The 23,610-nt window shown below is 34.5% G+C and overlaps 1 protein-coding gene across 3 annotated transcripts in view; it reads left to right on the top strand.

Annotated features, from left to right (window-relative positions):
* USP34 (ubiquitin specific peptidase 34) overlaps positions 1–23,610 on the top strand; it is a 249,085-nt gene that overhangs the window by 200,265 nt on the left and 25,210 nt on the right. For all 3 annotated transcript variants that reach the window (XM_042981450.1, XM_042981449.1, XM_042981451.1), the window contains 17 exons: positions 924–1,002; positions 4,606–4,659; positions 4,791–4,886; positions 8,711–8,775; positions 8,870–8,945; positions 9,028–9,075; positions 9,189–9,254; positions 11,837–11,917; positions 13,653–13,738; positions 14,092–14,260; positions 14,365–14,439; positions 15,553–15,704; positions 19,209–19,257; positions 19,338–19,442; positions 19,522–19,566; positions 20,509–20,613; positions 21,656–21,803. In XM_042981450.1, coding sequence (XP_042837384.1) covers positions 924–1,002; positions 4,606–4,659; positions 4,791–4,886; positions 8,711–8,775; positions 8,870–8,945; positions 9,028–9,075; positions 9,189–9,254; positions 11,837–11,917; positions 13,653–13,738; positions 14,092–14,260; positions 14,365–14,439; positions 15,553–15,704; positions 19,209–19,257; positions 19,338–19,442; positions 19,522–19,566; positions 20,509–20,613; positions 21,656–21,803 — 1,499 coding nt within the window. The remainder of the gene's footprint in view (positions 1–923; positions 1,003–4,605; positions 4,660–4,790; positions 4,887–8,710; positions 8,776–8,869; positions 8,946–9,027; positions 9,076–9,188; positions 9,255–11,836; positions 11,918–13,652; positions 13,739–14,091; positions 14,261–14,364; positions 14,440–15,552; positions 15,705–19,208; positions 19,258–19,337; positions 19,443–19,521; positions 19,567–20,508; positions 20,614–21,655; positions 21,804–23,610) is intronic.

Below are 23,610 nucleotides of genomic sequence, written 5' to 3'. Positions count from 1 at the left end.
TTCTTAAACTTCTTTTGAGAACTTGATGATGGTGTCCTGAGACAAATGGATATCCAAGGTTTTATACACAGCTTTAGATTCATAGACAATATTGCACCTTCCAAATCTTCTCTTTATTCACTCATTCAAGAGTTGTTTGCTGAGTGTCTTCTATAAAGTGGCTTCAGAGTCCTTGTATACGCCAATTCGAAGTTGCCTGAATGCTCCACTCTGTCCACCTTACTTTTCCCCTTCCAACCCGTACAATTTTTTTTTAGCAACTTTTATCAAGGTAATGGTTGGAAGTCATTAAATCAGTGCTTAATAGCTGTTTTTTGCTATTTAGATATTGTTAGATAGAGTCTCAAGTATAGTAGCTATATCAATAGTAGGCGCTGTTCTACTGTTGGGAATATTGCTTTGAACAAAATGTACATTGGTAAATTGATCTGCAGTTAGCAGAATAGTTTGGTTCAACTCTTTAGGCTGTCATGTCCATGCTATCTTACCTTGTTTGCCCATTTGAATATAATTCCATATTTGGGATCCATTTTGATCATAAATTTTAAAATGACGTCTTTATTTTTGGAAGCTCTCCCATCTCTTAATCGTTTCTGTCTGGTAGCTTTACATATTCTATTAATGCAAACTTGTTATTTGCTTTTATGAACTCTTTTGTTACCCCTAGTTTTTAATAAATGCGTTTATTGGATTTTAGGACAGTTAAGATTTGTACAATTATATTCTGGTTTTTAGTAGATTAGCGTTGTCAAAACAAGAACATAGAATTTATTTACTTCATGTTAAAAATAGTTGGATCGCAAAAGAAAGTTTGATTACTTCTTGTAATTTGTCACTATGTAATGTAAATATTTTTTAAATAGGTATAATACAGAGATACTCAGTACATATATACTTGGTCAACACTATATGCTCTGTTTTAGGTATCTTTTTAATGATGCTGAGGTAAAACCTTTTGATTCTGCTCAACTGGCCTCTGAATGTTTTGGCGGAGAGATGACAGTGAGTTTTATTCAGAAATTATAAATGTTTTGTGACTTCTCATGTGTTATGCAGTATTATAAAATCCAGTAGCAGAATCACTAAAATTTCTTTTAATTGCTATGATTAAAACTAAAATTTATTCTGTTGTTGCTTATTGAAGTCGAGACTGTTTGGAATAGATACGAGGCACTGGGAAATACCTTTTAAAAGACTATTTCTGCCTTCAACTAATTAAGAAGGTTAAGACTTAAAATTGAAAATTTAAATAGTAGTATAGGAATTGAATTACATTGCTGTGAAACATTATGATGGAAGAAGTTGTTCACTTGAATGCTTTCGGATTCAAGCAAAAAGAAATTACTCTTTATTGACATAATATGAAAAATCTTTGTCAAGGACATTGGCTTGAGCTGACCTTCGAAGAAGTATTCTTTCAGTACTTTTTTGTAATGGCAGCAGCAACCTGATTATTACTATTGACAGGATACACAAAAAATATCTTACCTGTTATGTTATTATCTCTAAGACATGAGAAAAGACAATTAGGTTGGAATACTAGTGTTTAATTATAATATAACAATTACAATAAAATAGGCATTTTGTCCAAGTATCAATTTTCTGAAAACTGTTAAAATACTGTTTTGATTCTCAAAAGACCAGCGTTAGTCATTCCCATTTCACAGATAAGCCCACATAAAGTTATTTTTCACTTTAATAGCCATGTGTATTGTGAAATCACTGTTCACATTCTGGATTTTAATGCTCTTTGTTGCACTTACATACTACTACTAATAGAAAAGAGGAAGTAGGCAAATTGCTAACACTTCAGAAATGGATAGAAGGAGGAAGTAAATAATGAGTTCCTGATGCCATCATTAAACTGACTGCATCTCTAAATGTTATTTGTAAAATATTTCCTCAAAAAAAAAAAAGAAAAAGAAAAACAAGTACACTTAGCAAAGTTCTCTTAAAATGTAGTTTTTAAATTGCAAGTACATTTTCTTAACTTTATATACATTATGGTAAAGTATCTTTAAAAATGTTTTGAATATTTTCAGGTGTAGTTGACCCTTGAATAATGTGGGGGTTAAAGGTGCCAGCCCCCCACACAGTCAAAAATCCAAGTATAACTTGTCTGTTGCTCAGAAGCCTTATTGGGCACGCCTGGGTGGCTCAGTCGGTTAAACATCCAACTTCAACTCAGGTCATGTTCTCACGGTTCATGAGTTCAAGCCCTGTGTTGGGCTCTGTGCTGACAGCTTGGAGCCTGGAGCCTGCTTCGGATTCTGTGACTCCCTCTCTCTCTCTGCCATGCGCACGTGTGCTCGCGCTCGCTCTCTCTCTCTCTCTAGAACAAACATTTTAAAAAATTAGAAAAAAAAAGGCCTTATTGATAACATGAATACTCATTTAATACATATTTTGTATGTTACACATTATGTACTGTATTCTTTTTTTTAATTAGTTTTAAAATTTATATCCAAGTTACTTAGTATATAGTGCAACAATGTTTTCAGGGGTAGATTCGTTAATGCCCCTTACCAATTTAGCCCATCCCCCCTCCCACAACCTCTCCAGTAACCCTCTTTTTGTTCTCCATATTTAAGAGTCTCTTATGTTTTGTCCCCTTCCCTGTTCTTATCTTATTTTTGCTTCCCTTCCCTTGTGTTCATCTGTTCTGTGTCTTAAAGTCCTCATATGAATGAAGTCATATGATGTTTGTCTTTCTGACTGACTAATTGCGCTTAGCATAATACCCTCCATTTCCATCCACGTAGTAGCAAATGGCAAGATTTCATTCTTTTTGATTGCCGAGTAATACTCCATTATACATATATGCATACATACTACCTCTTCTTTATCCATTCATCTATTGATGGACATTTGGACTCTTTCATACTTTAGCTATTGATAGTACTGCTATAAATATTGGGGTGCATGTGCCCCTTTGAAACAGCGTACCTGTATCCCTTGGATAAATACCTAGTAGTGCAATTGCTAGGATGTAGGGTAATTCTGTTTTTAATTTTTTGAGGGACTTCCATGCTGTTTTCCAGAGTGGCTGCACCAGTTTGCATTCCCATCAGCAGTGCAGAAGAGATCCTCTCTCTCAGCATCCTCACCAACATCTGTTGTTGCCTGAGTTGTTAATGTTATTAGCCTTTCTGACAGGTGGGAGGTGGTATCTCATTGTGGTTTTGATTTGTATTTCTCTGATGATGAGTGATGTTGAGCATTTTTTCATGTGTCAGTTGGCCATGTGGATGTCTTCTTTGGAGAAATGTCTTCATGTCTTTTGCCCATTTCTTCACTGGATTATTTGTTTTTTGGGTGCTGAGTTTGGTAAATTCTTTATAGATTTTGGATACTAGCCAACCCTTTATTTGATACATCGTTTGCAAATATCTTCTCCCATTCTGTCAGTTGCCTTTTTCTTTTGCTGATTGTTTCCTTCGCTGTGGGGAAGCTTTTTATTTAATGAGGTCCCGAAAGTTCATTTATGCTTTTGTTTCCCTTGCCTCTGGAGACGTATTGAGTAGGAAGTTGCTGCAGCCAAGATCAAAGAGGTTTTTGCCTGCTTTCTCCTCGAGGATTTTGATGGCTTCCTGTCTTACATTTAGGTCTTTCATTCCACTGTGAGTTTATTTTTGTGTATGGTGTAAGAAAGTGGTCCAGGTTCATTTTTCTGCATGTCACTGTCCAGTTTTCCCAGCACCACTTGCTGAAGAGACTGTCTTTACTGTCTTTATTCCATTGGATATTCTTTCCTGGTTTGTCAAAGATTAGTTGGCCATATGTTTGTGGGTCCATTTCTGGGTTCTCTATTCTGTTCCATTGATCTGAGTGTCTGTTCTTAGGCCAGTACCATACTGTCTTGATGATTACAGCTTTGTTTTTTATGTTTTATTTTTATTTCTTATGTTTACTTATTTTTGAGAGAGAGAGAGTGTGAGCAGAGGAGGGGCAGAGAGAGAGGGAGACACAGAATCGAAGCAGGCTCCAGGCTCTGATCCGTTAGCACAGAGCCCGACACAGGGCTTGAACCCACGAACTGTGAGATCATGACCTGAGCTGAAGTCAGACACTTAACCGACTGAGCCACCCAGGGCCCCCATGATTACAGCTTTGTAATACAGCTTGAAGTCCGGGATTGTGATGCCTCCTGCTTCGGTTTTCTTTTTCAAGGTTGCTTTGGCTATTTGGTATCTTTCTGGTTCCATACAGATTTTAGGATTATTTGTTCTAGCTCTGAAGAATGCTGGTGTTATTTTGATAGGAATACTGTATTACAATAAAGCTAGAGAAAAGAAAATGATATGAAGAAAATCATAAGAAAAATAAATTTCCAGTAGTGTACTGTATTTATTGGAAAAAAAAAAATCTGCCTTTAAGTGGACCTGTGCAGTTCAAGCCTGTGTTATTCAAAGGTCGACTATACTTTTAGCCAAAAACTTTTGTCAAGGATTTTTATGATGTAGTACTATTTGAACACTATTTACAAAGTTACTATAAAGAATAAAATCGGTATTTATGAAACATTTTATATATAAATACAACTGAGATAAATATAAGCTGAAATATTGTCTTTTAAAGTAGCAAAACTTTTATTTTTTTAAACAGACCAAGACCTATGATTCTGTTACAGATAAATTTATGGATTTCTCCTTTGAAAAGGTAATCATTTCTTTGCATATATCATTTTACATAGTTTTCTTTCTTCCATGTTATCTAATTTTATAGTTAAACTTGGTCAAATTGAAAATATACTTATTTTTTCATCTTTTTTTTTTTTTGGCCCCTTAAAGACACATAGTGCTTATATGCTGTTTTACAAACGCATGGAACCAGAGGAAGAAAATGGCAAAGAATTCAAATTTGATGTTTCGTCAGAGTTACTAGAGGTATAGTTAATTTAACTTAAACAGCAGTTTACAAGCATGTCAAGAATTTATGCAAGTAATAGAACTCCAAGAGCAGGCTATGGCAATGTTAGGATTTGTAATCTGGGATGGACCTTAACAGTGTTTATAGATAGTCTTGGTAATACTGATATATGACAGATGCATGTGAAGTGAATGAGATTAAAGTGAGTGGAAATAATTAGTAATATTAAAGAAAAATAAGAATAAGACAGGTAAAATAGTTGATGGAATTGGGGCAACCTCATAAGTAACTTGTATGTGTGGTAATGGATTGGGTGATTGGTGTTCGTTCCTTCTTTGCTTCATGTTACATATAAATGTACCATATATTTGAAATGCACTTAAAATACTATCAAATGCTTTAAAATGTGTCTTGATTGTAGTATTGAGGTTTTCTTTGTTTTATAATGTAATAAGTGGTAGTGTTACTTTAACGCCTTAAGAGTTATAAAATACATTCACAACTCTGTGTGTGTTGTGTCAATGTAATAAACTCAGCCGAAAGTACAAAATATAAATCTTCAAAAAGGTATACCTGGTAAAAATGTAATCTTCCATCTAAACAGTTCAGCTTTTACTATTTAATTGGTTAATATTTGCGCTGTTGCGGTCATGTCTTGAAACCAAATGGAATTTTTTCCCCCAAACAAATAATCTTAACAGGTGTCTTGCCTACCTATAATATTACTGATAAAAACACAAGAACATCCACATCTTTTAAACCTTTGAATTGGATTTACCAGCAAAATTAAGTGCTTCATTAGATTTCTTATTCTAGATAAGGACCCAACAGTATTTAATGACAACCCAGCCCACTTGTGAAGTAAAATGAAATTTTAACTGAAACCTTAAAGATGTATTTTGTTGGGGCATCTGGGTGGCTCAGTCAGTTAAGCATCCAACTTCGTCTCAGGTCATGATTTCACAGTTCGTGAGTTTGAGCCCCACATCAGGCTCTGTGCTGACAGCTCAGAGCCTGGAGCTTGCTTTGGATTCTGTGTCTCCCTCTCTCTGTTCCTCCCTCACTTGCTTCTCTCTCTCTTTCTGTCTCTCAAAAATAAAAATGAAACCTTTAACATTTTTGTTTAACATTTGTTTGTTTTTGAAGGAAAGAGAGCATGAGCGGGGCAGGGGCAAGGAGAGAGGGAGACACAGAATTCAAAACGGACTCCAGGCTCTGAGCTTTCAGTGCAGAACCCAACGCAGGGTTCAAACTCCACAAACTGTGAGATCATGACCTGAGCCTGAAAATGAAACATTTTTTAAAAAAAGATGTATTTTGTTTACATCAGTGGTTCTGAAACTTCCTATTCTCAGAACTTATATATTCTTAAAAAATATTGAGAACCTGGGGCACCTAGGTGGTTCAGTTGGGTCCGACTTCATCTCAGATCATGATCTCACGGTTCCAGAGTTCGGCCCCGCTTCGGGCTCTGTGCTGACAGCTCAGAGCCTGGAGCCTGAGTCAATTCTGTGTTTCCCTCTCTCTCTGCCCCTCCCCCACACATGCTCTGTCTCTCTGCCTCTCAGAAATAAAACTAATTAAAAAAAATTTTTTTCTTTTAAATATTGAGAACCTGAAAGTTTTTTAAAATATTAGTTTTAATGTGGTGGTTATATCTGTCAATACTTACTATATTAGAAATTAAAACAATTTTTAAAATTTACATTAATTTATTTAAAAATATCAAAAATAAACTTGTGACATCCTAATATAAGTAACATTTTATTAAAAAAATATTTTTCAGAACAAAACCCTGTATTACATGTTGGCAAATCTTTTTAATATCTGATTTAATAGTTGACAGCTAGAGTCTCATAATAGCTTTTTGCATTTGCTCTGTTGTGATCTCATTCATCATTTAGCCTCTGGGAAACTTCATTCTATGCTCAAAAAAGAATGAGAGCTTAAGAAAGGCATATAGCATCATCATATTACTAAAAAAATGGTGTAGATCTTACATATACCCTAAAATGGTCACAGGTACTCCACAGCTCTCTCAACCATTCTTTGAGAACCACTGATTTATGTGGTGACAAAAGGAAATCCATCCTTTTGCTCTACCAAAACAAGAAAAATAAATCAAACTACATCAAAATATTCTTGATTGCACATCTAAGCCAACCCTTTTTTCCTGGCATTGCTTTAGCTTATTAATTTAAAATGAGTTTGTTTGCATATACATTTTACTGAAAATATTAAAATATGATAATACTGTTACTTAATATTAACATAGATTTTAGGTAAAAACTAGAATCTGATCTTTTAAATTTGTACAGTTAAAATATAGCTAGTAGCAGACTTTCCCAAAGAGTAAATTGAAAATTTAGAGCTATAAAATTTATTAAGTAAACAAACATTATATAATGACTATTATGGATAAAACAAAATGCCCAGAAAGAGTAGTTGATTTGAATTGCTGGGGGAAGTGATTAGGAAATGCTTCAGATTAGCCTTAAGCTGAGACTTGAAAGGTAGCAAAGAGTTAATCATGTGAAGATTACTCCAAGCAAAGAGTAGATTATGTACAAATTCCCTTAGGAAAGAAAGAGTTTATTGGCATGTTTTAGGAGCTGAAAGATGATCTCTGAGACTGTGATGATTAGTAAGTTCAAGGAAATGTGAGCCAAGATGAAATTGAATGGGATATAGAAAATACCTGGGAAAAATGTGATCATCGTAGTGAAGTAATTTCACACTTAGACACACCCAGATTGCTCCACATATGTTGTATTGTTAAAACATAAAAAGGATTGTCAAAAAATAGGGTGAATATTTCTGTAGGACAGAAATGGAACAGATATAAAAGCACTGAGTCTGGTGGAAAAACAGGACTACCAGGCTCTAGGGTCCCCTTTAGCTCTTTTGGGGTAAAGGGGACAAAAATTATGACAGAGGATCTAGAGCCAAGCTCATGGCTAGAAGTTGAAAGCTGGGAATGGAGCTCCATTGCTGTGAAAAAGCATTGGTCGAATGCTGCCAAAGTTTTCTTGAAGCTACAGCTTTCTAGAAAGCTGTGTGCATAGAAATGCTAGAGTACCAAGAACTCTGAAGCAAACCATTCAGTGCCTAGGTCTGCATCAATGTGGAGCAGGAGCCCTAATACATAATTCTAAGAGCTGGTTCTAGACTAGAGTAGTGGGCTGGGAAGCAAGTAGAGGTAGTTGAAAATCTTTAGGAAGGATCAACACAGGCAGTAATGTCAGTAATCAACATAAATATGTTCCAGATAAAAATAACTTTATGGAACTAACAACAACTCAGAGCATGTTTAGGGTATTCACAGAGTTAAAGGAACACAAAAACTAAAGTGAGCAGAGAAGTTACTCTAAAGGCTCATGTCAGAAATAATTATTTTTCATAATTGTTACAGAATAAGCCAGGAAATCACCTCTTAAGTCAGCCAACCTGAATTGTTTTTATTTTGCCAGTTTTCGAACATAAACCTTTCTCATAACCTGTTTTTATCAAAACAGGACATAATTTTATTCATTTATATATTCGCTCTTGAGACAAATGATATTTCAGAGCTCTTCCTTTCACAGTCTGTATAATTGCATTTTTAAAAAACTAATTGCTTGAGGTAGCCAGATACAGAATGATAACATTGGAGCCAGTTTAGTAGCCATTTTCATATTCTTGTATACCCAGAAAAAAATCAACATGAATTTTAAGTGCCTGTATTTTTTGCTTTTTTTGTTTCTTTTAGAGCAAATCTTTTTTTGTCTAATAAAAATACTAGTAAAATGTAATGAAGCAAATGCTTTCTGATATGTAATGTTAACATTTTCTTTTACTTCAGTGGATTTGGCATGATAACATGCAGTTTCTTCAAGACAAAAACATTTTCGAACATACATATTTTGGGTAAGTTTTGTAAATTTAGTAATAGATTTTTGTTACACATTTAAAACAAATCTTCTTCTGTAAGAAATGTAACTTAACTTTTTTTTAATTCTAGGTTTATGTGGCAGTTATGTAGTTGTATTCCCAGTACATTACCAGATCCTAAAGCTGTTTCCCTAATGACAGCAAAGGTAATCTATAAGCCTTAGATAGTTTTTCAAAATTGACTACTTTAAGATAATTAAATATTTTTTGCTTAATCTTTTCTTACAGTTAAGCACTTCCTTTGTCCTAGAGACGTTTATACATTCAAAAGAAAAGGTATGTGTTGTGTTTCATAGATTTTTGTGTCATTTATCAGATAACTTCTGGTTTTCATGATCTTTAGCTCAGAAGTAGATGCCTTAAGTGACTTCTTTCTTTTTCTTTTTTAGCCCACAATGCTTCAGTGGATTGAACTCCTGACCAAACAATTTAATAATAGTCAAGCAGCTTGCGAGGTGAGAATAATTCAACAAACAATGCATAATTTAATGTGCACTTTTTTATTTACTTTTCTTCTTAGATGCTACAGCAAAATTATTGTATTTTATAATAGGGATCCCAATGTAAATTGTTCCTAAAATTACTCAACAACTGAGAAAGTTGTCATTTATGTGTCCTATCCATTACACTGATTAAATAATTGATTGTTAAGGTATTTAAAAATCCTTGGGTGCCTCTCCCCCCATGTATTAGAATTAAAAATACAGAAAATTCAGAAGACTGATACCAGATATTTCTTAACTAATTTTGAATATTATAAAACAATAGTTGACAACAAAATCTTCCTTCCCCCTCCAAGATAAAAATGCATATATCCTAGTATATCAGTTTATGTCCAATTTTATCTTCTATATTGTGGTCTAATGTATCCCTGTAACAATATATCCTTAAGGATAATCTGCTCACAAGTAATGATCACTTAACCATATTGGCATCTTACTGTTATTTTATCATTTCTTGATTGGTTCCCAAAGTGATATAAGCCTTTCTAGGAATGCAAGTCTTAAAATTTTCCTGAGGTGGGAGATAGCAGCATAGTGTACAATAGATGAAATTAGTTGAAGACTTTTTTTCTTTTTTTCTTTTCTTTTTTTAATTGTTTATTTTTGAGAGAGAGAGAGGGAGGGACAGCATTAGCAGGAGAGGGTCAGAGAGAGAGGGAGACACAGGATCAGAAGAAGGCTCCAGGCTCTGAGCTGTCAGCACAGAGCCCGACGTGGGGCTCGAACCCACAGACTGCAAGATCATGACCTGAACTGAAGTCAGACAACCAACTAGCCACCCAGGTGCCCTAAAGATATTTTTCTTATGTATAAGTTCATCTGATTATGCCTTGAAGCAGTGGAATTAGAGAATCTGATTGTTGTAGAATACAAATACAAAGCCATAATTTTTTAAAACTTTGTAATGAGCATTTCAAAACGAGCACAAAAGTAGAAAGATAATGAACTCTTGGGTACCTATCACCCAGTTTCAACAAATAGTAATATTATTTTGTTTTCATCTCTTCCTCGTGTCTGTTTTGAGGTATCTTAAAGCAAACCCAGATAGCATATCATACACATCCATGAGTACTGAGTATGTATCTCTGATGAGAACTTTAAAAAATATATATAACCATGATTCCATACTCCTAGTAAAATTAGAAGTGGTTCCTCAGCATCATCCAATACTCATTTTGTGTTCACTTTTCTCTAGTTGTCTAAAACATGATTTCGCAGTGCCTGGGTGGCTCAGTCGGTTGAGTGCGGACTTAGGCTCAGGTCATGATCTCGCTGTCTGTGAATTTGAGCCCCACATCGGACTCTTTTGCTAATAGCTTAGAGCCTGGAGCCTGCTTTGGATCCTGTCTCCCTCTTTCTCTGCCCCTCCCCCACTTGTGCTCGGTCTCTCTCTCTCTCTCTCTCTCTTTCCTTCTCCCTCTCCCTCTCCCTCTCCCTCTCCCTCTCCCTCTCCCTCTCCCTCTCCCTCTCCCTGTCAAAAATAAACATTAAAAAAAATTTTTTTTAACATTTTTTGGGGCCACCTGGCTCGGCCCAGTGGTCTAAGCATCCAACTTTGGCTCAGGTCATGATCTCAGTTCATGAGTTCGAGGCCCATATCTGGCTGTCTGCTGTCAGTGCAGAGCCTGCTTCAGATCCTCTGTCTCCCTATCTACCCCCACCCCCAAATAAACAAACATTAAAAATTTTTTTTAATGTTTTTCTTCTCTCAGTTTGCTTGTTTGAAGTAGTATTTAAACAAAGGCTACATTTTGCTTTTGTCTCATAAATCAACTTTCATCTGTAGCAGTTAATAACTTTTTTTTTCTCTTTGCTACTTTGTCATTTGATCTGCAGAATTCTCTACATGCTTGTTTTGACTGATTGTATCCTCCTGGTGTTAGTTAACAAGTTCCTCTATTCTCCACCCCTTTCATGTTTTCATATATAGTGTTGCCACTACACACACACACACACACACACACACACACACGTATATACATACGTGTGTGTGTGTGTGTGTGTAATTAAAATTGTCTACACTTGTCAGTAATTGTGTATATATATGCACACAGTAAAATTCAGTATTACAGGAGTTAAGTGATTAAGAGATATCTGGAAATCATTGAGAATTGTCTTAGCATAAAGAAGTGTTTTTGTTATCAAGGGAACATAATTTCTTTTTAAACAAAAAAACGAATCAATACATCATGTTATTAATAGGAACAAAAGATAACTGCAGTCTGACATCTGTGAGAAACAAAAGGAAAATAGTATTCCATTTTATTATGTTAAGGGCTGTAGGTTGCCATGATGCAGGTTGTACACTGTGATGTAGATGGCATTCATGAAATTCTGTAGTTAGAGGACCCTGATTGTGACTTTTGGCATTTTAGAGTTTTTGACTTTGTAACAGTTAAAGAATCTGTTTTGGTAAGAACTTAAACTAATCGAAACATTGACTAGAAGTAAAATCCTTATGTGATTTTTTTTTTTTTAAATCCTATATTTAACAAGTATTGGTTGAATGTTTATATCACACTATTTTTCTACAGTGGTTTTTGGACCGTATGGCTGATGATGACTGGTGGCCAATGCAGATACTAATTAAGTGCCCTAATCAAATTGTGAGACAGGTAAGAAAAAGAGTGTTTGAAAAAGAGGTAGCCTTCAAACTAATAATTCTAAATTTGCCTGTGAATGTATTTTAACCCAGCATTGAAAAGTAGTTTGAAAAGATTGACCTCTTATCAAAAAAAATAATTTTGCTGTTGTTTCATCAGCTTCTTTTAGCAAATCAACTATCTTTCCAACCAAGTGATTAAAATCATTCACATTTCCTGGTTGTAGGAAGATAGCTTTAACTCCCTGTTCTCTCAGATCCTACTGTGGCTGCTTTCTGAGTTGTACTGATTCTTTTTCAGAACCTTAGATATTCTAACCATGGTAGAGTGTTGTAATGGCCTTAAAAATTAAATGAATAGTATATTACATTTCTGTGAAAGATTTTGAACTGTCACATGAAACAACTTGTGTCTCCTTAAATCTTTGGGAAAATTAGACAAAAAAAAAGTAAATATTTTATATTCACTTATGACACAGAACCGAAAATTTAATCTGAAAATGCCACTTTTCCCTTATTACTGACAAACAATTTTTACACCATAAAATTTATCAAAACCTTTCAAAGTGTAAAATACAGTAGTTCTATCCCCAGACTTATGCACCCATCATCTAATTTTTATAATCCTGCTAAGAGAAACTCCATACCTATTAAGTCACTCCCCATTTTATCCTGTTGCTTCTTTTCAGCCACTAATGACAGCCCCTTATCTATGAATTTGCCTACTTAATGATATGGATTTGCTTATTTAATGATAATTGGAGTCACACATTTTGTGGTCTTTTATGATTGTCACTGATTTAGCAGTGTTTTCAAGGTTTATCCATGTTGTAGCATGTATCTGTACTTTTTTGCCAAATTGTATTCCATTGAATGGATATACTAAATATTGTTTATCCATTCAGCAGTTGATGAACATTTGGGATGTTTTCACTTGGCTATTTTGAATAATGCTGCTCTGAACATTTGTGTACAAATATTTGTGTGGACGTATATTTTCAGTTATTTTGGGTATCTACCTAGGAGTGGAATTCCTGGGTCATATGGTCGCTCTAGGTTTAATATTTTAGGAACGACCAAAAATTTCCATGGTGTCTGCACCAGTTTATGTTCCCACCAGCAATCTGTGAGATGTCTTTTTTTCACTATCTTCTTCAGCATTTGTTACTGTCTTTTTGATTTTAGCTCTCCTAATGTGTGTGAAGTAGTTAGTATGTCATTGTGGTTTTGGTTTGCATTTCCCTAATACTTAATGATAGTGAACATCTTTTCATGTGCTTAGTGGCTATTTGTATATTTTATTTAGAGAATCCCAACCCTTTTTAATCCATGTTTCTTTTAGATAAACTTAAATCACATTTCCTTCCCTTAGTCATTGACCTCTGATAAGCAGCTATCCTTCCCTATTCCACTCTTTTAAAGAGATGGATGCTAAGTTTTCTGTTCTGTATATCTCCATTAATCAAGAGGTTTTTATGAAGCTTTGTGGGTTTTTTGTGTGTATTTTCTATTACTGAAATGTATAGTTTATTGTTGTTTTTTCATTTATTACAAAAGTAATTATTTTTAAGCTACCTTTACCTTATATTTTTAGTCCAGGTGAGATGTCAGAAGAGCTTTAGAATGTCAAAAGATAATCTGTGGGGAAAAGAAATGGTTGGCAGAGAGTTTTGAATCATGTTAATTTTTTAGTGTCTCTATTACCTGATAAAGTTGGCTCTTAGATTGTTACAACTTTTCGTTTATAGATGTTTCAGCGTTTGTGTATCCATGTGATTCAGAGACTTAGGCCTGTGCATGCTCATCTTTATCTACAACCAGGAATGGAGGATGGGTAAGAAGTGCCTTTTGAACATTGTATTTTTAAGCTTTTTAATTATACACCTACAGAGTATTTTTAAATATCCACAGAAACATTTTGATTCTTCTATTTAAAAATAATCTGTAATGATACCGATCAAGGAGAGAAAACTTTTATTTTTGATCTTCAAAATTGTCTACAAGTAACTTCATGATTGAGTTAGCCAGACACAATAATTAGAATCCACCTACTTAAATTATTATAATTCGTATTGCAGTCTATTGCAAAGATGAAAGATAAATTTGGGTTTTTAAAAACATCTCTCCTTCCAGAATATCTGTCCCCAGACTTCATACTGTCTCTGAGATATTAAATTATATTTTCAGGTCAGATGATATGGATGCCTCAGTGGAAGATATTGGTGGTCGTTCGTGTGTCACTAGATTTGTGAGAACTCTGTTATTAATTATGGAACATGGTGTAAAACCTCACAGTAAACATCTTACAGAATACTTTGCCTTCCTTTATGAATTTGCCAAAATGGGTGAAGAAGAGGTAAAGCTATATCTTATTTATTTCTGGGATTATGTACCTGTTTTCAGTATTTAAAACTTCATTGTTTTTATGTTATATTTTTAAATCAATGTTTTTATTTTTAGAGCCAGTTTTTGCTTTCACTGCAAGCCATATCTACAATGGTACATTTTTACATGGGAACCAAAGGGCCTGAAAATGTAAGTGCAGTTCTCTCTCATATTGGGGGATTTAGGGGTCCATGTTTTCAAGTTTGTATCATGGAAAGTCCTTAGACATTAGAACCCTTTAAAGTCTCTTCTGGCCCTGATATTAGATAATGTTAAGGGTCTGAGTTTGGTTGATATTTTTAATGAATGTAGCAAGAGAAGAAATAATCAAATAATGATTTCATTGGCAAGGCCCTAGAACAAAGCAAATATATTTAGGCAAAGTGGCCACCACCTGTTTTGGAGTCCTATCAAACGTATGTCATCTCAGTGAACATTTTTGCTGGCCATATTTTTAAGCCCTTTGCTATTGAGTTTGTAAAATCTTGCAAAAATTTAAGTAGCTGGTCTATTCATGATTATGAAAGTATTATATGAACTTTGTCTTGTCTGTGACGACCACATTGGCTTGTGCCCTATTTTTACTGTTGTTACCTCCGTTTTACAGATCAGGAACTTGAGGCTTAAAGAAGTTAACTTGTTTTAGACCACAGTGAATTGGGCTTTGATCTTTGGTCAGACTCCTGAGCTAAACTGTTAAACCATTATACAGTAATGCTTCTCAGAATATGGGCTTTTACTACCTAATTCCTGCCTATATTGTGACCTGTTCAGACTGCTTTTCTTTTGCTTTTTAAATCATAAAATGTCTTCAGCCTCTTGCATTTCAAAGCCCAAGTGCATATCTCTTTGGAAGACTTACTATCTGGATTATCTGAACACTATTAATTTGTGTAACTGGCATTTTTATTAAATAGGAAATGCGGTTTTATCATACTCATATAAAAGTTGATCTTGATTTATCTTCCAAGGGACTTGCCTGTAAGAAAAAAGAAATTGTTAAAAGATTTATCCCCGTAGGTGAGGTGTAAATAGTCACGGTGTTGAGAATCATTGTTCTTTACAGTTCTGCCTGCTGTGTCTAAAGTTGTCCTGAATGTTGTTTAGACTCTTAAAAGTTAAGGTTAGGCCTTTGTGTGGTTGTTCTTTAATACATGCTCCTGCTACCATTTACATAGGGTAGTTTTGTAAAAGATTCAAGTTATTTTCTCTCTGGATAATTCAGTATTGACATATTAGTTCTAACATTTTGTTCTGTTCTAGCCTCAAGTTGAAGTATTATCAGAGGAAGAAGGGGAAGAAGAGGAGGAGGAAGAAGATATTCTCTCTCTGGCAGAAGAAAAGTACAGGCCGGCTGCCCTGGAAAAAATGATAGCTTTAGTTGCTCTGTTGGTTGAACAATCTCGCTCAGAAAGGTGAAATGTTTCAACATTCAAAATGCTTAAAGCATGTTTGATTTTATTCCTTCTACATACTTGTTTTACCACTACTAGCTTTTGTTACATAATTCCTTTTAAATAACACCACTATTTATCAACTCTTGTGGCATAAGTATTTCAATCTTTTGTATGAAACTCTTACTTTCACTGAGTCATGTTAGAAATATACGTTGAAGAAATATACAGTAAAATATTTAGCAAAATTATATGTGCGTTCATCCTTTGATCTAGCAATGCTACTTCCAGAAATGTGTGCCCCAAATACAGAAAGATGTATGTACAGTGATATTTATTGAAGTAGTTAGTTTATAACAGCAGAAGACTGGAAATATCCACCAAAAGGGGATTAGTTGACAAAAGCCGGCATCCACTCAGTAGAATACTCTATTGCTGAAGAAAAAAAGCATGGGAAATTATCTGTACTACCATGGAGAGGTGTTTAGGATAAATATTACTAAGTGAAAAAAGCACGGTGGAGAAAACTGTGTATAGTATGGTACTTTTTAAGAAAGGGGAGAGTGGGGGAGAGAGAGATTGAGAGCATGTACATCCAATTTCCATTATTCCTCATTATGGATCTCCTGTTTCCAAATCTGCCTACTTGCTAGGATTTATTGCAATCCCAAAATAAGTACTCATGGCACTTTCACAGTCATTTATTGTGGGCTGCAGATGTACATGTGCAGAGTGGCAAAAAATTAGAGTTACCTGACACATATTTTTCTAGCCAAGGTCAAACATGATGACACTGTGCCTTCCTGTTTCACTTCTCATGTTGTAAACAAATATCTTTTTTATGGTTTATGCCATGTTCGTCACATTTGTGCTTTTTTAGTGGCTTGGTATTTAAAATTGCCCCCATATATAATGCTAAGTGCTATCTAGTGTTCCTAAGCCCATTAAGTCCGTAATGTGCCTTGAAGAGAAAATGCACATTAGACAAGCTTCATTCAGGTATCAGTTATAGTATTATTTGCTGTGACTTCACTGCTAATGAGTGAACAACATATATTAAATAAAGTATCTTTAAATAGAAACACACATAAAACAAGGTAACGTATTGATTGGTTGAAGAAAATGTTGTGACCAGAGGCTCACAAGAGCCAACCTTGTATTTCCCTTATGAGCAATGATTAAATAATCACTAATTCAATGTTTGCAGCACATTATAGAACATAAGTACTACAATAACAAGAATTTACTGTATTTTTTAAAATTGAAGTCTAAATTAAGAAAAAAAAAGTAGTTTCCTATGGTTGGGGGAGGGGAAAACAGACTAGAAAGGACAGAAATGAAAGCTTGACTTCTATGAATATATGTTGTTGTTTTTTTTTTAGATTTAACTTGTAATCATGTAAATGTTTTATATAATTATAAGTGAATTAATAAAATGCAATCCCTAAAAACCAAAAGCAGACTGAAATAAATAAACTATATATTGACCTGGTGGCATAGTCATTGGAGAGGAATTCATTAAAATGACTTTAGAGCACATTAACTGTAAATTCCTAGTTGTACATGAAGGACAAAAAGAATTGTAAAATTATCCTAAACTGTTTTACTAAGTATATTGTTAATAATGTAATTGTGATTATTATTCTGAAACAAACGTATATTATAGAATAAAGCAAATAGTAATTGTCAATGTCATTCGAAACGAAGATTTTCAGCAAAAGAAGGAAGAAGTAGAGATAGAATATTGCAGGTTTTTTACATAAGTTCTTTAAAACTAAATTTGAATTTGGGAAGATCAGTAGAGTTTATGGTGTATTTTGTCTTAAGCAAACAAAAAATGTTTTATATACTCCCGATTTTCTGAAAGGGCTTAGAAATCTTGCCCAACCCAGAATCCATGTGTGCCACTGGCATCTGGATTATAGTCTCCAGATATCATTTCCTGTGGTAAAAAAAATCAGGATTCCTTGAAAAAAAAAAAAAAAAGGCCAATTCCAGGTCTTGGGCAAGAAAGAAATGGGCCGTTTTGCAAAGCAGAGACCATCAGAGACTACTGAGATTATTTATGTTAAAAGGACTCAACCAATTTAAGGATATTTCTACTGGTTATAGATTGGACAACCCGAGTATCAGTAATATAAGAATAATTACAAGTGGACAAAAATGTAAAATGCATCACAGATGTTTAAATCCATGAGTTTGTAATGGTGCCTAAAAATTAACAAACAAAATACTTGTAACCTTTGGAGTATAGTAGGAAACCAAATCATAATTTTGGAAACTTATTAATAAAGGAATGATATCAAGCATTTATCTTATCAGCAAGAATTATCCCTCATGGCAACCAATGGGTAAATGAGAGGAAGTTTGCTGTCTTGGAGGTATTTGAGCTAATAAATGAGCAAGTAATGCTGGAATTAGTATGTCTGTATTTTGCAACCTGAATGAAGTAATGGATCTAGGAAATGATCATCATTGACTGAAAATGCTACAAAAAGACAGCCTTTCATTGTGTGCCTCCTGATGAAAGTCAATACCATCTCCTATAAAGCATGCTTGATTAAAAAGATCAAACCCAGATATGATCAAGTCTCTAGATCTAAACTACCAGTTTACAGGAAATACGGCGTCAGAGGAACATGTTAAAGCAACACCCCAAGGATACAGTGAACAAAATGGAAATGTGGGATATTCTTCAAGACGAACCACCTACTTTCTTCAATTCATAAATTGCAAGATAAAAATAAAATTGGAGGGGAAACCAGTAGTCTCTAAGATACTTAAAAGACATTTGAACCACTTGGAACAGAGGACTTTATGTGGATCTTGATTCAAACAGATTAAATATTAAAATTTTTTTTAGAAACTTGAGGTAATCATACACTGGATATTGTATGATAGTAAAGAATTGTGGATTTATTTTAAGTGTGAGTAATGGTAGTATGGATGTTTTTTAAATTTTTCTGTTAGAAATATATACTGAAGTTTTTGGATTAAATGGTAAAATACCTGGAATTGCTTTAGAATAGTCCGTATTGAGTGAGTGAGAGGTACAAATGAAACAAGCCTGGTCATGAATTAGTAATTTGAAGCTGAGTAATGGGATACTTCCACTATCTTACTGTTTTCCTATGTGTCTGAAATGTTCTATAAGTTATTACAGAAATTATAAACTGGTAACTGAAAACTCTTTAGTATTTCTTATAAGTTCATTTTGTTTTAAAGGATCTCATGTAAAAAAAAAAAAACTAAGACCCATTCTAGTGTTTATAATACACAAAAATATAGCGTTAATTAAATGTGAAATAAAGTAGATTTGGGCTTCCACAATTCTGGTATCTTGAAAAATTGTCTAAGAGACGTCTAGCAAGTAAGTTTAGCTAGCAGAAGGTTCAAAGTCATTTTGTGTTAGTGGTTTGGTACAGTTGTAATTGAATTGGCAGTTTTGATGCATGTCATGATGCAAACAGCTGTAACGTAGCCCAGAGGGAAGAAAAACTTATTTCCACTAATGTTTCCTTTCAGGCATTTGACATTATCACAGACTGACATGGCAGCATTAACAGGAGGAAAGGTAATACTTTCTATATTAGAGGATTTGATAATCGCACAAATAATAATGGTTCTTAAATGAACAACTTTTACTTTTAACAGGGATTCCCCTTCTTGTTTCAACATATTCGTGATGGCATCAATATAAGACAAACTTGTAATCTGATTTTCAGCCTCTGTCGATACAATAATCGACTTGCAGAACATGTAAGTGCTGAGATACAGTCTTAAAGTTTTTTGGTAATTTTTAGAAGAATGTTCTGAAATCCTCCTTTTTCTGTTTTAGATTGTGTCTATGCTTTTCACATCAATAGCAAAGTTGACTCCTGAGGTATGTACACATTAGCTAATTCATGTTTTTAAGACTACTAGTGCTTTCAAATAAACCTTTCTAATTGTTCTTGAAAAAATATCAAGGTTTCTCCCATAACATAACTTAGTTTTATTTATTTGTTCTAAATGTTTATTTATTTTAAGAGAAAGAGCACGAGCAGGGGACTGGGGGGAGAGAGAGAGAGAGAGAGATTTTTCAGGGCTGAAACTCACAAACCATGAGATCATGACCTAAGCCAAAATCAAGAGACACTTAAATGACTGAGCCACCCACGTGCCCCACCACAACTTAGTTTTAAGTGTGTAACTGAATACACTGAATTACCCCTTTGTATTTTATTATCATAAATGTAATTTTCCCAATTAAATATAAATTTACATATAAGTTTAACATACTAGAATGCCACCTAGATAGTAACCTTTGAAGTTTGATTTGAAGCATATATCATAATTGTGTTTAAGGAAAAAATAGACCAACCAGGACTCGGCATAGATGAAAAAAGATGTGGAAAATATAGTAATATAGTAGTATATAAAAGTATTTTTGTAAAATGGTAATGTTACAGCCACTTTAGTGATACATACTTGTCAAATATTAATGTAAATTACACCTTAGTGATGAAGGGATGCTACACGAAACTTTTAACCTAAATTGTTCCAGGTACCAAGCTTGTCTCAATAATGAGTTTTGATTTGCTTTTTTTCCAAATTGACGTCCAGAAGAATATGTGTTTTCTGTTACATGTGGTACCCTTGCAATTGACTTTGTATCCCAGTTTGAGCCTGCTGCTTTATGATAGTTCAGTTTATATGCAGGAGTTCTGAGGTCTTGTCACACAGATTTAAATGTGATGTGTAGAAGAGTTTTACGTGTTTCTTTTCTGCAGAAACAGAAGGGTTCAAATACATTTAAATTCACAGGTATATATGTGTCTTACAGGCAGCCAATCCTTTCTTCAAATTGTTGACTATGCTAATGGAGTTTGCTGGTGGACCTCCAGGAATGCCTCCCTTTGCATCTTACATTCTGCAGAGGATATGGGAGGTAAGTAAGTCTTGCAGTAGATATTTTAGTATTTCTTTTTCTGAGAATTTTATTTTCCTAATGAAGTCATTAGCAGTTTAAGTACCAGATTCTTCTTAGGTAATCCAAAATGGTTTAAGTAAGTCACAAGCCAGGGAAGAAGGCTTTAGTTAGGAGGTTTGGGGTTAAAAAGAGTTCTTGTCTAGTCTCCCACTCACTTTAAAGAAAGTCTTTAAAGACTTTCTTGTAGAGTCATAGAAAAAAGCCTTTAGCCAATCTAGGGTGCTCATTTCCCTCCCCTCAAAAAGGATTCTGTGAAGTGATAGGATCTTAGAAATACAAGCCAGGTGTTTTCAGCAGTTGACAGAAATGGTAGAGGAAGTACCAACAGCTTCCTCTCTTTCAGAGTTGCTGTTGTGGTCACCGAATTTCTTTTTAGTGAGCGTGAGGAAACCTACTCTCTAGACCAGGGGTCAGCAAACTTTTTCTCTAACTGGTCAGTTAGTAAACATTTTAGGCTTTGTGGACCCTGTGATCTCGCTTGCAACCACTCCACTGCTACTTTAGCATAAAACCATCTAGACAGTACATAATGAGCTGGTAAGGCCCAAAAGCCATAGTTTTCCAACTCTAGATTCCTAGGTTTCCTTTTCCCATGAAAAAAATCTCTCCAGCAGTGCAGTTACTATTTTTCATTCTCATGAGCAGTAATAGATGAGGCAAGCAATAAGAAAAATAAAGATGAGAAACTTTATAGAATTAAAAGCATTGTTAATTAAGTTTATAAATTTAACAAGACGTAAAAATCATTGAATTCTCTTCCTGGTTCTGTGTTAGAGCCCTTGGTTATTTTAATTTTATTTTGCAAACTAATGTCAGATTTTTCTGAATGATAGACATAGCTTTAAAAATGGAGGAAAACATGGGTGAAACTTCTTTTAGGCTCTAGTTTTCAAAAGTCTGTCTTGGCTGTAAGTGTTTAATGGTATATACCAAAAGTAAGTAAAACAGTAACTGTTCAATCAGTTGGTTTTATATTCCGTTCTTATCATTTTATTTGTAGGTAATTGAATACAATCCTTCTCAGTGTCTGGATTGGTTGGCAGTACAGACACCCCGAAATAAACTGGCACACAGCTGGGTCCTGCAGAATATGGAAAACTGGGTCGAGCGGTTTCTTTTGGCTCACAATTATCCTAGAGTCAGGACTTGTAAGTCACATATTCAGAACTTATCGAACCATTTGTTCCAAGTTTTGCTTTTGTTTGTTTTTTAAGGTGACTATAGTATGCCCATTGTTGTATGGAGCAAAGGCTCTTGGAGATACTGTTCTTAAAGGCCAAAGTTACATTAGTATTTGGAAACCTATGACCATGTTTTGCAAATATCTGCAATGTTTTTGGTGTCTTAAGGATAAGAAACTGTCCTGTTTTGGGTGACCTAACCACCGCTACCATTTTTGTTTCCTTAATAGACAACAAAAGATATCAGCATTAAGTGAACAGAATAAAGGATCATAAAATCCTATTTTAAAAGTGACCTCAAGGCTAAGAGTAAAGTAGTAATAAAGACATAGAGCAAGCTGAGAGAAAATATTCACTGAAGTTATGGGAGTTAAATGATAAATCCTTTACACAGGCTGGAAGGGAACAAACAAAGATCTTGGAAGACAGGTGGACAAATACGAAGAATAGATATTTCAGAGATTAGAAAATTGCTCGTAAATAAATAGAATATTTCCTCTTTTGATAATATTCAAAGAAACAAAAATCAGAATAGTATTTTTAAATTTCTTTAATCACTAAATTTAAAATCATATTTCCTAGCTGTCTGCTGAAAAGGCCTAGAATCAGTGACATTGCAGTAGCAACAAGCACATCAAATACCCAGATCTCAGATCTCTGTTTCTAAACACTATTCTCTGATAAAACAAATAATAGCCCTTTGAAGAAATGGCTGATTCTAGGACTGGGGCAGGTAATCTGCAAGATGAGCCTGGAGCATCTTGTAAGACCAGAAAGTAAAGAAGTATTCAAAAAAACAAAATAATGGGGGTATATCAAAGGGACACAAGACCAACCTGAAAGAATTCCCAGTGGCTAAAGCTGGAACAATTTGGGTAAAAAAATAAATAACATATCACTGGATTGTACCAGCAGTGTAAAATAAATAGCCCTGAATCCGTACTGATAAATAGTTAAGTAAATAAATGGAGACAAATCTCCCATACAGAAGAATCCTAAATAATTTATGTACATCCTTCAAGAAGGTGGAGCTTAATCTCCCAACCCCTTGAGTATGAGTTTGGTGACTTGCTTTCAAAGAGTAGATGGTGGGGGGGTGGGTTGTTAGTTTAACTTTAAGTGAAGAAATTTGACAAACATAAACTCAGCCAGGTGATTAAGGTTAACATCAATGATATATGTTGATAGCATGTACCCTTGATATCCTTGATGTAATACAATGTGTAAAGGGCACCTTACCTGTGTGTTCTTCCCTACAAAAACCCATAAGTTGAGTCTAATAGTGATAAACAAGAGACAGACTCCATTTGAGGGACATTATTCAAAAATACCTGACCCCAGTAATCCTCAAAACTGTCAAGGTTTTCGAAAAGCGAGGAGAGCCTGAGAAACTGTCACAGTTAAGAGGAGCTTAAGGATTCGTGATAACTAAATGTAATGTATCCTAGATCCAAAATAAAAGAACATTAAGGCAAAACTAATAAAATCTAAAGTATGGAGGTTAGTTGAAAGTAGTGGTTCCTTAGTTACAACAAATGTACCATAGTAATAATAGATGTTAATAATAGGAGAAAGGGGGAAAAGAGTGTATGGGAACTGTGTTTTCTGCCTACTCTAAAATTTTGTTTAATGTTTATTTTTGAGAAAGCATAAGCAGGGGAGGAGCAGAGAGAGAGGAGACACAGAATCCAAAGCAGGCTGAATCCAGGTTCCGAGCTGTTGGCAAAGAGCCCGACGTGGGGCCCAAAGTCATGAACCATGAGATAATGACCTG

This window comes from Panthera tigris, chromosome A3, assembly GCF_018350195.1.
Source record: "Panthera tigris isolate Pti1 chromosome A3, P.tigris_Pti1_mat1.1, whole genome shotgun sequence".
In the NCBI taxonomy this organism is placed as follows: domain Eukaryota; kingdom Metazoa; phylum Chordata; class Mammalia; order Carnivora; family Felidae; genus Panthera; species Panthera tigris.
Note: the sequence above shows the minus strand (reverse complement) of the source record. Positions and strands in the feature narration are given on the sequence as shown.